The sequence below is a fragment of the Apis laboriosa genome, unplaced genomic scaffold (assembly GCF_014066325.1).
Source record: "Apis laboriosa isolate Shangri-la unplaced genomic scaffold, ASM1406632v1 scaffold69_cov144, whole genome shotgun sequence".
NCBI lineage: Eukaryota > Metazoa > Arthropoda > Insecta > Hymenoptera > Apidae > Apis > Apis laboriosa.
Genome location: NW_025224165.1, coordinates 3,927,926 through 3,945,334, shown reverse-complemented (window position 1 = coordinate 3,945,334; position 17,409 = coordinate 3,927,926). Strand labels below are relative to the sequence as shown.

The following is a 17,409-nucleotide window of genomic DNA, read 5'->3' as shown; positions in this document are numbered from 1 at the left end:
TTTAAAATAAAATTAATCTTTGAAAAAGATTGTAACACAGCTTAAATTTAAAAAAATAAATTGAAATGAAACACTGTCATTTTACTTTCATTTTATTTTATGATATAAATATTTATCTTTCGAAAAGAGTATATATTTTTCGCATAATATTACAAGGATAAAATTTTAAATTATTATAGAGGAAAATAAATTTTAAGAAATTGATGAAAATTTAAAAATATTAAAAGCGATAGTTCAATGTATAATATTATTTCAAAAGCTACAAGTTTAAATAGACATTTAATTTCTCATAAAATGAAATGTTAAAAATTGCAAAATCACCTTTGACAGTCAATGTGGCGGAAGTTTCCGCTGATCCAGCTATATTGAAGGCTTTGCAAGTGTATTTCGCAGAATCTTCGGCAAAAGTTTCTTCGATCGTCAATGTGCAAATTCCATGAATGTAAGTGGTCAAGTAATCAGGATTATTCAAAATCGAGATTCCATCCTTGTACCATATTACTTCCGGTGTTGGTTGGCCAATGAGATTGCACTGGAAGGTGAATTTCTCTCCTTCCTGTACGGTGGCGTCATGTAAAGGAATCGTAAACTCTGGTGCCAATGATGGAACATTTTCCTTGTGCATTCTTTCAACTGATTTTTCGCGAGTTTCTTCGGTGATGATTTTCTTTTGTGGGCTTGGTTCACGAGACGGTACCCTTTTCTCAATTTCCGTCTGGAATACAAATTCAATATTTAATTTATATGAAATAATTCTAATATCATCACAGTTATCTTGAAAAATTATAAAATCAACAATATCAATATAATTAAACACAAATAAAAGTATAATTTACTTCAATCGAATAACTTTTCTTTAGAATCTTCAATATATCGTTGATGAAATAATTGTGAGCAATTTTTATTCCAAAAATGAATATATTTATACAGCATAATTCTCAAAAGTTGATTAAATCTTATTAAAAATTAAAAAAACTTTAAACCGCTATAACTTCAAAGATAGTGACTTCCAATCAACGAATAAATGATCATTAGAATCGCGGAAGCTTGCCCTTTAAAATGCTTTTTGATTTATCTCGATACGACTTCTTGTTCTCGAGATATCATCGTGTAAACAAAAAGATGATTTTTAACCGCTTACCTTAAACCTGATAAAACGGTATTAAAATTAAAAAAAGTTTAAACCGTTATAACTTCAATGATAATGACTTTCAATCAACGAGTAAATGATCATTAGAATCGCGGAAGCTTGCCCTTTAAAATGCTTTTTGATTTATCTCGATACGACTTCCGGTTCCTGAGATATCATCGTGTAAAGAAAAAGGTAATTTTTGATCGTTTACTATCTCCGTCCTTTTCCCTTACTCGGATCTCTCGCTCGCACCTCGTCTCACTTACCTATCCCAAACTGCAGACAAGCGACAGCGCGATTCCTGGAAAAACGTATACGCATTTCCAGGAAAAAATGTAGGTCACTAACCCATTCATAATCTCCGCGCCGTATTAAGTATTACGATGACTTTGAGTGCTTATATCTCAACGATGGATTGAGATATCGAGATAAAACAAAAAGGAGATTCAATGGCATGGATTTCTCTATTTCTCGAGTGGGTTTTGGTAACAAAATTTTTAATTTTTTTTCATGTTTTTTTACGTAAAAAATCGATGTTAATGATTTGTCGTAAAGACATCATTTGTTTTATATAATATTATACATTTTCTTTATATTAATTGAATAATTGAATATGTTTTAGCCATTTAAAAATTGGCAGTCTACTGTGTTTTGTGTAATATCATATAATAAATTGAAAATATATTATTTTCCTTTTAGATTTCTTGGAAAAATAATTAACATTTATTTTATGAATCTGAAACTCGTATTGACGATTAAAATTGTTCAATTAAAATAATTTATTATCAATTTTGTCACCTTCTGTAAGATGTGTATTTCTTTTTTGATGGTGGCGGAAGTGATCATTTCTTTGACATAACTTTCATCAGTTTCGATCTTCTCCGTTTGTGCCGACACCGAAAACGATGGAGGAGTAGAAACTTTTTGAATTTTTCTCTCTTCCTTCAATCTTTTCGCTTCTATGGTTGCTTTTTCCAATGTTTCAGCCGCTAATTTCTCGGCAATTTTCTTCGCATTCTCCGCTTCTTCTCTCGCTGCCTCCGCGGCAGCCATTTCCATTTTTGCGGCTTGTAATTTTTCATCCGCTTCCCGTTTTTCTATTCTTAATTTCTCTTGTAAATCTTCGGCATTTTTCAAATTTTGGGCCAGCGTTCGTAGCTCGGATGAAATGACGGCGAAGGAATCCAACATCTGCCGATTCTCGACGACGACTTCGTTGAACTGTGGTAATCTATCCGTGTCTAAAAATAATATAAAAAGAAAAATGTAAAAATTTTTATATTTTTCGAATTTAAATCGAACATTTTTTTTCTCACTTACCAAAAACAATCGTCGACAATTCTTTTAATTTTTCGATTCTCTTTTCCTGCATCTCTTCACCTGGCTTCAGATAACTCTCAATTTCTTGAAGCAACACCATCGCGTCTTTAGGCGTCTTTACCGTGGTTGCCTTCCTCGCTATCACCACCAACAATTTACTACCCTCCCTATTCCATTCCTTGGCTTCCTCCAGGAGCATGAAATACTCTATGGCCAAATTCGTTCGTTTCTTCGTTTCTTCGATCTTCCTCTTCAAATTTCTCCATCTTTCTCTCAACGAGGAAACATCCTTCATGATTTGAGGCGTCAAAACATTGATCGACTCTTCTGTCGTTCTCACAAAGGTCTCGATCCTCTCTTCCAAAATCTATAAAACGAGAAATAAATTTAAGTTGTCTTTCAATTATTTCAATATCATCAATGAAAAAAATCGAAAACATACAAGTTGCATATATTATTCGTTTGATTTTAAACATTTTCTGCTTACCATTCCCACGTATTTTCCTACGATAAGCGTAAAAACAATTTTTGATACTATTAGTTATATTAAAAAAAAAAAGATTATTAAAATATTATTTAGCAAAATGTAGTATATATTTATAATATTTATAATTTCTTGTTAATTGCAACAAAAAAATACAATAAAATTTATTATAGTAGATTGCAAACTTAAAAATTTTAGATAATATCTAATTATCGTTAACAAATATTTTTATAATAGAATTAGACATTTTTTAAATAAATTGACATAATAAAAGAATCAATTCATTAAATATGAGACGATGAAACGTTATTTCCAAATTTAAAATATGTATTTGGATAAAATATTTCACGAAATCTCTATTTATATCTCAACGAAGAGAATTAGATTGGATCTCTACTATATGAACAACTTGATTGTAAAATCTTATCTATCCCTCTGATTTATACAAACAAAAATTCTATTGTTACCTATATCCAAATCTCAATTACCAGAAACAACCAAAAGAACAGAAATAATTTAAAAATAAAAAAAAACATTGCTGAAATTGTCATCCACCCCAAAAGAAATCGTAATAATTCTTACCGTGACAGTTTTCTCGAACTGCACGAACGAAGAAGCGGCGGCCCTTGCCGTCTGAAGATTCTCACCGATCTTCGTATCCACCTTTTTCAAATGTTCGTTCAAATCGAGCAGCTCATTTTCGATCCTCTCTAGATCCTCGGCGAAGGTGCAAGTTCGCCGATACTCTTCGATTCTGGTGGTGGTCTGTGACCAAAACACTTCGAAATCGGTGGACAACGAGTCCAAGGCGCGTCTCAATTTCTCGATGTCGTGGACACCAGCCTCCGGTGGTTCCTGCCGCTCGATTTTAACCATCGTTTCTCTCACCTTCGATCCGATCTCACTCTGCCTCTCGGAGATTGACCATCTCATAGCGTCCAGCTCGTTGAATAGAGCCTGTACTTCGGATAATTTTTTCAGGGACGTTACACGCGATACTTGACTCTTCAGCTGCTCGATTTTGTGCTCCACCTTCCGTGAAAAATGCAAATTTTATCGAAATTAAGAATGCAATTTAAAATTTACTACTTCGTTAGGTTTTGAATAGAATGGTTAAATTAAATTTGAAAAATGTTGTGACAAATTCTTAATTATTGTTATAAAATTTGTTAAAAACGATATATTTAATTATTTCAATCATACCTCTTCGATAGTTTTGAAGATAGAGATCAACGATTCGAGGAGATTTTCATAATCCCTGGCGGTCGTACGAAGATTCTCGTGCATCTGACGAAGCCTCTTCAAGATTTCATCCTCGATTTGCACTTCGCCTTTTCAATATAAAATTTCACTTAAGATTTTCGAATCATCGAAAATATAGATATCTCTAGAATTTAATTTTACCTTTTTGTGCCAAAGCATTGAGTCCTTTGATCCTTGAATCCAACTCGTCCACAGCTTTGTTCAACTCAGGGAGGATACGATCTTTGGATCCTGCCAGATCTTGGAGAATGTTCGCTGTCTGATGAGAAAGAGACGTGATCACTGGATACAATTGCTCGCTGAATTTAGACACCCATTCCATCGTCTGGGAAAAATAAACAATTAAATAAATAATAAAATTAATAAAAATAGAAATACTCGAATTCGATAAATTTACCCTTGTACTTTCTTCTATTTTTCGTTCATGCTCGATCCGTTTCTCCCTCAAAATCTCGATCGTGGTTCGCCATTTCTCCCACGATTCCGTCACGGTCAACTGTTTATTGGCAAACTTTTCTAAAAGCATCTGAACGCATATGCAGGCCCTCGGCACATCCAAATAGGGATCGTCGATCTGGAAAAATAAAATTTAAAAAAAAAAGAAGATCGTAAAAGATTAAAAAAAAAATCGTTAAAAATTAAACGAATCTGAATACCTTGACAGCAGCATCCAAGAACGCCTTCCCTGTACCGGTTAATCTCACGTAAAGTGGTTGAAGATCCTTCCAACGTCTTCCAATCAGCTCGATCCTTCCCTCGTCCAAAACGTCAACGTGCCTCTTCAACTCGGCTTCAATGGACTCGATCTCCTTCGTCAACTCCTCGACCACCACGTGGAATTGAAGGTAAAGGGACCCTAAATCGATTCTTCCCGCCACCAAATCCTTTGTCTTCGACCATGAGTTCCTCAACTCCTCGACCTTCGATTGCAATTCCAACTTCTGCGAATCGTCGAGCCGTTCCCTGATCGGAAGAATTTCGAACTCGAGATGCTCGACCTCGTCGGTTCTCTGCTCGAGATCGGTCAACAGTTGGCGATGAAGCCTGCAGAAATCCTCCGCCATTGTGACGTCGCTGCCCATGTCTTGGTGGCCCTGAAGAAACGCTTCTGGTATGCTCATTAACCACTTTCTCAGCTCGTCGTGCTTGTCCAGGAACGTGTTTATGATCCTCGATATCTCGAGATTCTCCTTCTCGTGGGCCGTGCACCGTTCCATCAACCGGATCTTCCGGTTCTCCAACTCCTCCACCGCCCGTTTCACACCCTGTTACCAATGGAAAATTGAGTGAGACTCGATCGTTGATGGTGAGTTAACTTCAAAAGAGCAAGAGTGAGAATTTTTAAAAGTTAAACTCAATTGTTATTTTATTTAATTAAGATCAATACTCGTGATTGATTCCTCGTGGTACTCGATAATTTTAATATTGGTGATTTTTTTTATTATTTTACGTGTAATGCGATCGGTGAAATATATTTTGAGAATCAATTTTAGAGACTCTAGGAGAAGGTTGGCGTGCAAAAATCGTAGGTCGACGTTTATTTATCGAGTTAATAAGCAATTTAAGCTTGTGTTGTTTAAACTCTGTCCTCGTCTCGCTTCATCTAAAGCAAACGTAAAACGTATTTATAACTTCGTAAATAAGCCTGAATCGGAATTTTTGTATACCAACTTTTCGCGTTTGTTTTAGAATCTACTCGCCAAACCTGTGTCCTTCGAACATATTAATATCCTGTATATTTTCTTTACCCTATCTTTCATCTTTATTGTTACTTACGAATGTTCTGCATTTCTTGAAAATTATATAATTTTATTCGAAAGAGGAATATAAGCTTTGCATAATTCAATTTTCGTCTCTTATACAATTTTAATAAAATGAATTTTCATAATTCATCCGTCATTCTCGATGATGACTACCCTCACGACAAATATATTCTACATTAATTAGATAATTTAGAATCTTAAATTTAAAATTTAAAAAAAAAAAAGATATACAGATTCTTCCAAATTTATCGAAATATAAATAAATACAATCGACTCGAAAAATAATGCCGATTAAAAACTACCAGGAAAACTACTATCGATTGAAAATTTCGCGAACGATTTTCATTCACTATGCATGCTGCGCGTGTGTCGCAATTTCAACTGTCACGGGTTAATCTCTCGATCTCTAACCTCAGCCCCAGGCGCTCCTCTTCCTGTGATGTCCAAGAGGGCGTATCCTTCCGCCAAAGGTTTCGCTGTAACGTCTTCGATGGTGGCGACGGTCTGGGCATGGAAACGAGCTAATCTCGTCGAATACGGGGGATGCTCTGTGGTCACCAACTGAATCTCCAATTGATCTAGCTTCGTGATTGCCTTGGAAATAAAAAATAATTGCAAAATTTTTAAATAAAAAAAAAAAAATGATTTGAAATATGAAAAATTGTTTTCTACATTATAAATAATTTTTCTAAATAAACAAAATTATTCTTTATACTTGATGGTAATTGTAATTTAGATATTTTTTTTTTTTTTTTTTTTTTTTTTGTAGGCGATGAGTGACAAAGTATTTAAATGGAACAAAGTATAAAAAGGTCAATGCTCACCGATCTTGCCGAATCAAAGAAGGCCACCGCTCTATTCAACAACGACTCATACTGATCTAAATCATTGACATAATCAGCCGCGGCGCCAAGGATCGCATAAGCTTGTTCGGTCGCCTGTTCACCGGCAAAGTGTCCCGATGACACTAATCGTTCGGTCGATTTCGTTATTTTGATCGATCTGTCTTGAAATTCCTGTGATCGTTACATAAATTAAACGTATATTAAACGATATTTTTTTTTTAAACAAATTATTCTCTTCGAATCTAAATGCAAATTTCAATGTAATGAAAAATTAATTGGACTACAAAAATCATGACAGAAAAATTAATAATAATATTTGTATCTTTAAATAAAATATATAACAATTCAATAAATTATTCAAATCTAAATCTAAATCTTTCTATTCCTTTCTTATATAGTAGATATTCTATTATGTAGAAAAATAATATCTCAATTTCAAAATAAATTTAAAAAATAATTGCTTAGAAAAGAAATTATATAAGATAAAATATGTGATAACAATTCGACAGATATTTTGTATCAGATTGTAAAATAAATAGAAAAAGAAAAATTAATTTAAATCGATTATATATTAATGAAGAAACTGGACTAGTTGTTGTAAGAAAATACCTTAGCCTCAGCCTGTAATTTTTTCAATTCGAACAGGAGCAATTCCGCGCTCGACGCGGAATCTCCCAGCTGATCGCAGCTGCTCGACAGAGCAGCGATTCTATCGTTCAAGATCTCCTCGAGATCGCGTAGATCGGTCGCTAACAGAGCTAAAGCCAGACATTGCTCCAATTGTGTCTTTCTACTGCGGAACGATGCCTCGATCAACCGTCTCCTGTCGTGAAGCTCTTCCAACCATTTCTCAACCTTCAACACGGCTGTAAGATACGAAGAGATTGGTTTTAGAAAATATTTTCCTCAAAAAAAACAAAAATATTCGCTCGATAATAGATTTTGCTGGAAATAAAAATATTTTAATTATAAAATGTAATTTTAATAAAATATTGAAAGTTAAATATGCGTGTCTCTGAATAATATGATTCATAGATTTATAGATTAATTGAGAAGAGTTTTGAGAAGGGTATTACTTTACTGTATAAAATGAGAAATGATAAAAACAATCACGTTTATTAACAAGCCTTATCTTAAGAATGAAAATATAATCGTATTGATTCAAGAACTCGTTAAGTAATTATAATTCTATTTTCTATCGAATTAATAAAAAATATAAAGATTCTTGAACTGTGTATATTTAAATTTTGTATACAGATTCTTATCTTCTATTAAAAAAAAAAAAAAAACAAATATTATTTTTCATGATGTTGACAAGTCTTGAAAAATCTCTAACAATCTCTGCTGATTGTTATTAACTACTCGATCTCACGTTACGTTTCTTCTCTGGCATACCAAAACGGAGGCGAAAGGAACACACGTCGCTTGTGTCATCGGTTAAAAGCGAAAGGTGTACGTACAATGATACGTATAATTGTGCTTCGCGTAACAATTAACTAACCGTGATCAGCTTCGAGCTTGATCCTCTCAGGCCTGGAGTCCAACGTGCCTTCGTTCGCTATCTCCTTCAGCCGGTCCAATAAATTCTTCCCCTCTTGCAACGCGCCCATCAACGCCTCGAGCATGTTCTTTCGAAGATCGTGGATTTTCGACAAGAAATTCTTCACCGCCTCGATCTCGATCGGCAGCAACGTGTCGTTACAAGCCATCTCCAATGCTCTCATGCTCTCTCGACACTCCTCCGCTCGACTGTATAATAATTTTATTACACGATCAAACATTTTCTTCCTTTCAATCTTACATTTGCTTGTTCAAGGAAGAATCTGTTTTACGCATATAAAGATTTAGAATCGATCGAAAATTTCAGAATTTCTTTCTTGTGAAAAATTCGATTGATCAATTTTTTGATTTGAGATTATATATTATTATATTACATCTCATTTTCGAAAATTAGTAAGCCACTTTTAATTGATCTGTTACTATCTTGTATTAAATATTTTTGCGTAACAATGTTTAATATATATTACGTGTAATTTGTTTTATCATTACACCTTGTTTATATATGTTTGCAAGATGATTGTACGAACCATTGGAATAATACGTTCGAGTCGAGGATTTGTTTTCGACGTTCCAAAAGCTCGTTCACATCGCGCCAAGCTTGGCCCAAAGTTTCCGCCATCGCGGCGTACACTTCCGCTCTTGGCCTTTGGTTCGAGATCAACTGATCAGCCTGCCGGAGCAATTCCTCCACCGGGCTCTGTTTGCTCTTGTGTCGAGAACAGAAGAAAAAAAAAAAAAGGCTTATTTACCCTCTGTACACGCGCATAATAATCGCATTACGATCTTCATTTCTTTGAATTTTGATTCAATGCAATTATATATCCTTGCAATGTATATTTGCGGTGTAAGTGTAAAAACAGAAATATTTGAAAATTGAAATTCAATAGCGAAGAATATCGATGCAAAATTGAATATTAAAATTATTTATAGGAAATTGAATTTGAGAAATACTCTTTTTAATTTCATAGTGTGAAAACAGTGAATTTTTCCAAATAATAATACATTAAATATTAATTTAATATTAATATTAAATATTGGATTAATTAATTAATTTAAATTTTATATTAATTTTGAATAAATTAAATTACATATAGATACAATAAAATTAACAATAAATTTTAAGATACAAAGATGAAACGAATTTTCTAGAAGAGTTTGTTTGTCAGTTACCTGCAATCGAAGCAGAACTTCGTCGTGCGCATTCGAGAGCTCGGTGGCTTCCTCCACCGTGGCACCGAGCTTCGTTAGTTCTGGTTGAACCTCCAGGACCTTCAATCTCAGCCATTCTCCGCTCTAAAAAAAAAAAGCAAACAAGAAAAAGAAAAAACGTAAATTATTAACATAATAATTATTATCACGCGTGATATTACGTTAAAAAGCAAACGATATTTCTCAATAATTGGCGGTCGTAATAAGGCAGATCATACTCTGGGATACGCGCAATACCGAGATGTGATTGCCATTTTAGGAAACCTCAACGCAAGATCACCTGCAAAAACCAACTAGTCGTTGGATCGAATTGGAAAATGGGAACGCGTTTCATTGAGCTCTACGAACGACCTCGTTCCAACGTTACGAGATTCGATTTTTCTTTTTAATCCCTTGCGAAGCGAAAACTGTAATATATGTGTGTGCACGTAGTTTAAATCGTTTTCTTTTGTACAAGAATCTTTTTGAAAAATTATATATTTCATTGTGTTTTGTAATTAAGATTTTAATATACTATTTGTAAGACATAGTTAGAAAGAATAGTTGTGATCGAAAAATATGATTGAAAAAAATTACGATATTTTAATTCTAATTGTAACAAAAAATTTAAATGTAAATTTTCGTTTCCTGTCTTCTTTTAAATTCAATCAATTGCTCCATTGATATTTCTAGCTATTTTCTAATTATTAAATTTCACGTCTAATTATAATCCTTTAAAATTATCGTGTATAATGTACATGACTGATGTTTGAAAATAAAATTAAATCGATATATAATAAAAAGTACGATAAATCTACGTTCTAAGAGACACGACACGCCCGTGGAATTTTCCTTTTGTATCCCGGATCTATTTCAAATCGTTTTCAAGAGACGAAACCATCCAGAAACCATCTCGACGACGCGTTTGTTTATCCAACGTGCTGAAATATCGTCGACCCAATTTTTTTCTGCCTCGAGGGGCGAGCTCGGGGAGATCAATCTTTCGCAAATCTCAAGGAGGACCGTAAAATTTCGATCGTGTTTGCAAATTCGTGTGTGCACAATGACGGGTTAACGAACGATAAGATAAGCAAAAGAACGAATTAACAACGACCGCGTTAAATTAAAATATCGTTGTTTATAAGTTGAAAGATGATTTTAAAATGATTAAAATAGAGTGGAGTTAATATATATATATATATATTTTTAGGAAAAAAATTTTAATGATAAATTGTGTTAATTCTGTTATATATTTGAAATTTGTGTTGTATGTATAACAAAAGTGTTCGTGTGTCTATTATATCAATATGCAAATAAGTTTATTTGTAGAGTCGAAGGTGTACGTTCTACTTGGTTGGGACAAGAAAAAATATGACAGCTGAGTCGAACAGTATCTATTTTTATTTGTTTTCTTTTTTCTCCTTTTCTTTCTTTTTTTTTACAAATGAATTGTAACGTGATATAAACTATTGATAAGAATGAATCTTCGTTAATAATAGCCTCGAGTTATTAAAAATTACTTTCTTTAAAATTATTATTAAATTTATTCATTGAATTCGTTTAAGATTTGATCTAATTTGATGTTGTCAAAAAATTTTGTTGATACTGAAGGAAAACGCATAATTGGTTTTTAACACAATTTAACTTGAAATTTTATAATATATATTGTAAAAATTATAATTATATCATTATAATTTCATAAAAATTTATTATATATACGAGTTAGCAAATTAGTTGGCAAATTACGAATCTCTACATCGTTTCTTAACTAACCGTTTCTCCGTTTCTACACGATATACGTAATCATATGAAAATGAAGAATTATGAGATTTATAAGCAGCGACAATCATATACTTGAGAATAACCACCGAGATTTACGTGCAATCGACGCTCAAATTTCAATGATTTCTAATCGAATGCATCGTTGATCGAACAATATACAATTATAACAATTATATTTCTCGATTTTAAGGAGTCAAATTATGAAGAATATTTTTTTTTTAATTTTCATTTGCATTAACGATAATTTGAATCACTGATGAGATTTCATCGTTGAAGGTAAAAGGCATCGATAAGAAAAATCGATAAGAAGAAGATATTTCAGATATGAATTATGATGATTGTATTAAAAATAAACGAGGAAGATTAAAACTTGAGACCTTGTGTTCTACAGACTTCGTTAAAAATAAAGCGAGTTTCTTTTTCTTGTAATTTCTTTCTTCTTTTTATAATTCATTATCGAGAAAATTTAGCATTATATTAATTATAATAATAATTTAAATTTTATACATATATATGTAAATTTATTCGTTGGAATATGGTAATTTAACGAGAAAAATTGTTATGAGGGAGGAGTATTCGTTTATTATAAAATATTCTTTTTTAATCTTAATTGTAAACTAGTTTTAAAAATATCGAATAATATAAATGCAAAATTTATTTTATCTTCGTAATCTCTGTTACACTTGTTGAATTAGCAACGTTAGAATCATCATAGTGATCAAAGGTATAATTAAATAGGTAGATATAGTTAACTCTTACGTGTGGAAGAATTGAGTAGAGAATACATACGTGTTCGTACTCTTTATGATTAAAGTCCATCGATTTATGAATGTAATTTGAAATATATGAAAGAAAATTATCTGTTTATCTATAGAATATGCAAAAGTTTTATACATAAATATACATATATGCATTCGTAAAATTTAATCTAAAAAAAAATATATTTTTGTGAAATTAAAAAATAAATCTAATAGCAAATATAAATTATTTACAATTATTCAATATTCCAGTTATATAATTAAGAATTTTAATTACAAAATAACCTATCTGAAAAAATAATTAATGTAATTATCCAAGATATATTCTCATATCAAATACTATCAATAAAAATATTATTTTTATCCTTCATGCATTATAAAATCCAAAATATTTTATTATTCAAGTTTAATTGTAAATTAAACTATTCTTAAATATAAAGAGTAAATATAAATTTAATAAAATAAATGTTATTTTATCGTTCACCATGTTATACATAGAATCTTTTATGAATTGTATAATGTGTTTTTACAACGAACTACAATTTCGTTCTAGAATCTCGTTCTTCACAGCATCCATTCGTCATAGCACACATAGATATTCACGTACATGGATAGATACGTATTTAAAGATATATACATTCCAAGCCAAACAGATTACAGCACAGTTACTACATTGAATACAATGATTTCACACAAACATAAGAACATATAAATATTTTAGAAATTTAATTCATTATGTTTAAATTTTGTACATTGTAAAATGTGAAAATTTATAGAAGAAGATGGATAATAATGTTGGTATAATCCATGTAAATTTAGATATTATGAAATAAAAGAAGATTTTATTATACTTGGAATAAATTATAAACATTTAGACTACCTTTTATTATGATCTATTTGCAAATTAAAATTTCTAAATTGCAATTAATTCGAAATGTAAATGAGATTTAATTTGTTCATAATCCACTATATTTCATTAATCTAAATTAGAAAATTAAATTATTTCCAAAAATATTCATATAATCAGAAAAATTCTTTGTAACAAGATATTATAAACTGAAATATTTTCCTCAACCAAATACTATTTGAAAATATCCTAATTATTTATTAAAATTATCCAAAAGATACAAATGCAAGAATTAAAAATTTATATATTAATTCGTATATGTACATCATTCGTACATACAAATGAAACATTGTATCTTTGCTTAAATATTATTTCATTTCCACTCGATCATTTCGACAAACCCATTTTCTTTTTTTTTTTGCATTAACGTTAATAAAAGTTAACCTCCAATTTCATCTATATCTATCTATGACTAACTAATTTCATTTCATCGCAATAAGATCGCTACTTTCTAATTACATTTTAAAATTAATTAAGAGACATCTGCTCGACACAATTCAAATGCAAATTTCTACTGATGAAACGTGTATAACATTTTTCATACGAGATAACGGAACTTTCCACAGAAGACAGAAGAATAGAAACTGCGGTTATCCTCGCGCTAGGCTAGCCGCGAAATTTTATTACGCGCAAACGACATTGGTACTCGTTCGGTGGTGACATCACGCATCTCTGCCTCTGCCAACGAGTTTATTTGTAGCGAATCGTCGCCGTCGTCATTCTAAATCCTTCGTTTACGCGCCGCTCTCTCGGAAGAATTTCTGCCGCCCACGATCCCGCCACTCTTTTTCCACGTCCAAGTTCAACCGTTACATCCTCCTCCTCCTCATCCTCCTTCGAGATTAAGTTTCAAAAGGGGGAGAGGGAGAGGTATTTTCAATTCGCCTGAAATTTTCTCGCGTATGCTCAAAGGAATCATCGTTGTTCGAGTGACAATCGAGTTATTGTTCCGTCACTATTTTTCTAATTATCGTGACTTTCGTGTATTATTTGTTGTATTCTGAGTTTTAAAACATAGATTCTATTCAATTGTTTATAATAATTGAATGAATAATTGAAAGTAATCGTGGAAACGAATGAAGTCTGAAAATATTTTCATCGAGAAACAATATTTAATTTTTAATCCATCGTTTCTTTTACTCTTCGTTAAAACTTAACACGATGGTTATGGAATGAGAATCCATCGATACGGAATATATCATCAGAGATCTAGCCATCGCCTGGTGGAAGAAACGATTTGGAACGAGAGCCGACGACGGATTTCCGGAGCGGCCAGGGATGGTTCTAAATCTAAATGCGAGCTCGCGGGTAAAATGCGCGGAGAGAAAGAGGAGAGAGGGAGGAGGGGAGAAAGGTGGCGCAGAAACTAGAGAGATCTGTGCTGGGTTCGTCGACCCGGCAGTTGGGCCACAGAAAGACGAGATATGCTTCCATTTTCATCTTTGGCAGCCTGCCAAAATTTCGTCCGGGCCGATCTCATCTCTCCAAACTGTCATCCGTTTGCGACAATATTTCTCCCCTCCTCCCCACCCTCCCTCATTTTTCTCTCCTTTCTTCCTCCCTTTCTTTATATCGGCCCCCATACGAACGAATTTTTAGAATACAGGCTAAAGTTCGGTTACCTCCTCCTTACCTCTATTTATAATAGAGATAGAAATACAACCAATTTCGCGTATAATGGAAATCCATCTAATTCTCCGCTTATTTATGATTTTTCGTTAGGTTAATAATAAAGTTTTTGTTCGTGCAATCGTAAAATGTATAATAATGCATCATTACTCGTCGATAATCGATACGTGAAATTTCGTTGATTTAATAAATGGAATTCGTACGATGTAGGATCAAAAATTAGAAAGAGAAAAAAAAATCGTTAAATTATTTCAATCAGAAAAATTAAATATCTTTGTTTATTATATATTTGCACGAATCGTTGTAATAAATCTTTCTTCAATTTCATCTGATATAAAAAAAAATTATATAATTAAAAATTATCACGTTTACGTGTAAAAAACGAATAATTCCTTTTCAAAGATTTCTTCTAAACGTTGCATGAGACTCATAAATAAAATCCGGTAATATCTGTACAGAACTGAAAACCGCGTTTATCTCTGCCAACCAACTCTCTCACGATCGAATAATCAATTCAACTCGCTAAACCTCCATAATCCCCCATTACTTATGAGGAACGCATCCCTCTAGAAACATCCATCACGAAAGAACACTTATCGTCTGGTTCACGCGAGAAACCACGAAACAAATTGCTCGAGTCGCAAGGAATAAACCGAGGTATCCTTATCTAAAAGCTAAACGATCCTAATCCATCATCGTGGCGATCTCTCGTTGGCGCAAAAGTGACCCTTGAAAATCATTTCTCGATTTTTCTCAAAATGGCCGTCCTCTTCGACGAAAAAGAGGTTTCGAAAGAAAAGTTTATCACGTGATGGATTTAATTTAAAAATAATTTATTTCCCTTTCTTTCTCTCTTGAACGAATCTTTTTTCAGATAAAAAAATGTTGAAGATGATTTTTGAAGAGACCATTGATCAATTTGACAAAAGAAAAATTTTCAAAATTTGTTTTAGGAACACCGAAGAAAATAGATTAAGAAAAATTTTTATAAATCTATAATTAATTTAATCATTTATTCTAAATAATAATGAACAATACGCTACGTTCTTTAATAATAAATCTTCAATTGATTTATTCAATAATAATATTAATAAATTCGATATATTCGATTCGAAATTACTTCGATAACGAACAAACGGTGAAAAAATCTATAAATCTTTGACATCTTTTGCTCTGTGCATCATCCACGCACACGCGGATGGGAGAGATTTCAACAGAGGAGCATGCTAGAGGAGGTAGTTCACTATGGAACACCAACTCTTCGGCAAACCACCGCAATTTCTCTTCCAAAGGCGTTGGCATGCCACGACGAGGAGCCCGATCGAGATACCCTGCCGAGATACTATCGCAAAACGAGTTTTAATATCGGCCGATTCGGATCGCGCGAAAAACCGAGCGAAAAAAATTCTGCGGGAAACACTTAACACTGTGACGTGTCCACGAGCTGTTTCTTGTCATGTCGCGTTATCGTTCCTTCTTATCTTCTTTGGAAGTTGTTTGTGTTGTGACTTTGATCCGAGTTGTAAATATTGTGTCAATTTTCTTTTTTTTTTCTTTGAATATGTAAAAACGAGAAATCGTGTCATTTGTTTCAATGTTGTTATTGCAATATGAAAATCAAAGGATTTTAATAAAGGTATACGATAGTGAAATTAAAATTTCAAGTAAGCTCGTTTGTTAAATTTTATTGATAAAAAATATAGACAAAAAGAATTTTTTCTTTTGCATAAAATAATCAAAATATTTTACTTTTTTCAATTATTTCATTATTGCAACAAATGAATGACATGCGAAAATTTAAATGAAAAAATTGTTTGTTTGTGTAAAATTATAATTTGAAGAACGAAAGGATGTGTATATAATCATTTATATATGTATTATATGAGAAAGTTTTGTTTTTTTTCAACGTGACTATGAAAAAAAATGGAAAAGAAAGAATGCATATCGTTATTTATAAATATGTAAATTTTTTCTTTCTTTCTCGAAAAGAAAATTGTTTTCTATCGTTTAAAGCGCGTAAAACTTTTCTTATTTCTTCCTGATTTGTTGTTTATGACGCGAGATTGATTAAAACGGAAAAGAAAAAATAGTTTTTGTTGTCTATAAGTGTGCAAAATTTTTCTCTCCTTTTTTTTTCTTTTTCGTACGCTTGAATATAATGTTATATCATTTACAGGTTTGTAGAATTTTTTTGCAATTGTTTTTCGTAATTCAGATATTAATTATTATACACGCGGGTCAAGGTAAGAGTTAATAATATCTCTCGTGAAAAATAAGTAATATGGCGATCAGACGGAATATTGAATTACTCGAGTTTATACTTCGTAAAACAGTAGTGAAACTAGTATTATCGAATTACTCGTTATTTGACATACTGAATACTAAGTCATATAGCATATCTTTAAAAGAACGGATCCATCTTTAAATTTATGTGATACTATAATATAGAAAAATATGAATTATTAAAATATTATAAAATCATTATTATTATAATTAAAATCAAAATTTTATCCATTCCATTTTTTATCAAAAAACATTTTCAAGTAATATTCAATTTTATATAATTTTTCGAAAGAGCATACAGAATTCTATGGAATTAGAAGGAATTTTAATATTTTTATTTACGAAGAAGATACGTATAACACTTGTATAAAAATCATATGAACGCAAAGAAAATAATTTTTCGTACGAATTATTATATAAATAATATTCGTTGTAAAATTAAAAAAAAATTTATAAAACGATATCTGTATAAATTATTACAATTGTTGAAAAATT

At 31.9% G+C, this 17,409-nt stretch overlaps 1 protein-coding gene across 1 annotated transcript in view; it reads right to left on the bottom strand.

The window, feature by feature from the left end:
- Positions 1-17,409, bottom strand: part of LOC122719055 (titin-like) — a gene marked incomplete at its 3' end in the record, with an annotated part of 177,849 nt that overhangs the window by 132,221 nt on the left and 28,219 nt on the right. Inside the window, exons 19-32 of the mRNA XM_043944582.1 lie at positions 9,538-9,660; positions 8,895-9,073; positions 8,309-8,556; positions 7,417-7,673; positions 6,787-6,978; positions 6,374-6,556; positions 4,856-5,464; positions 4,597-4,773; positions 4,341-4,524; positions 4,140-4,267; positions 3,519-3,968; positions 2,453-2,819; positions 1,931-2,373; positions 322-715 (exon numbers count right to left, since the gene is read on the bottom strand). Of these exons, the coding sequence (XP_043800517.1) occupies positions 322-715; positions 1,931-2,373; positions 2,453-2,819; positions 3,519-3,968; positions 4,140-4,267; positions 4,341-4,524; positions 4,597-4,773; positions 4,856-5,464; positions 6,374-6,556; positions 6,787-6,978; positions 7,417-7,673; positions 8,309-8,556; positions 8,895-9,073; positions 9,538-9,660 (3,934 nt within the window). The remainder of the gene's footprint in view (positions 1-321; positions 716-1,930; positions 2,374-2,452; positions 2,820-3,518; positions 3,969-4,139; positions 4,268-4,340; positions 4,525-4,596; positions 4,774-4,855; positions 5,465-6,373; positions 6,557-6,786; positions 6,979-7,416; positions 7,674-8,308; positions 8,557-8,894; positions 9,074-9,537; positions 9,661-17,409) is intronic.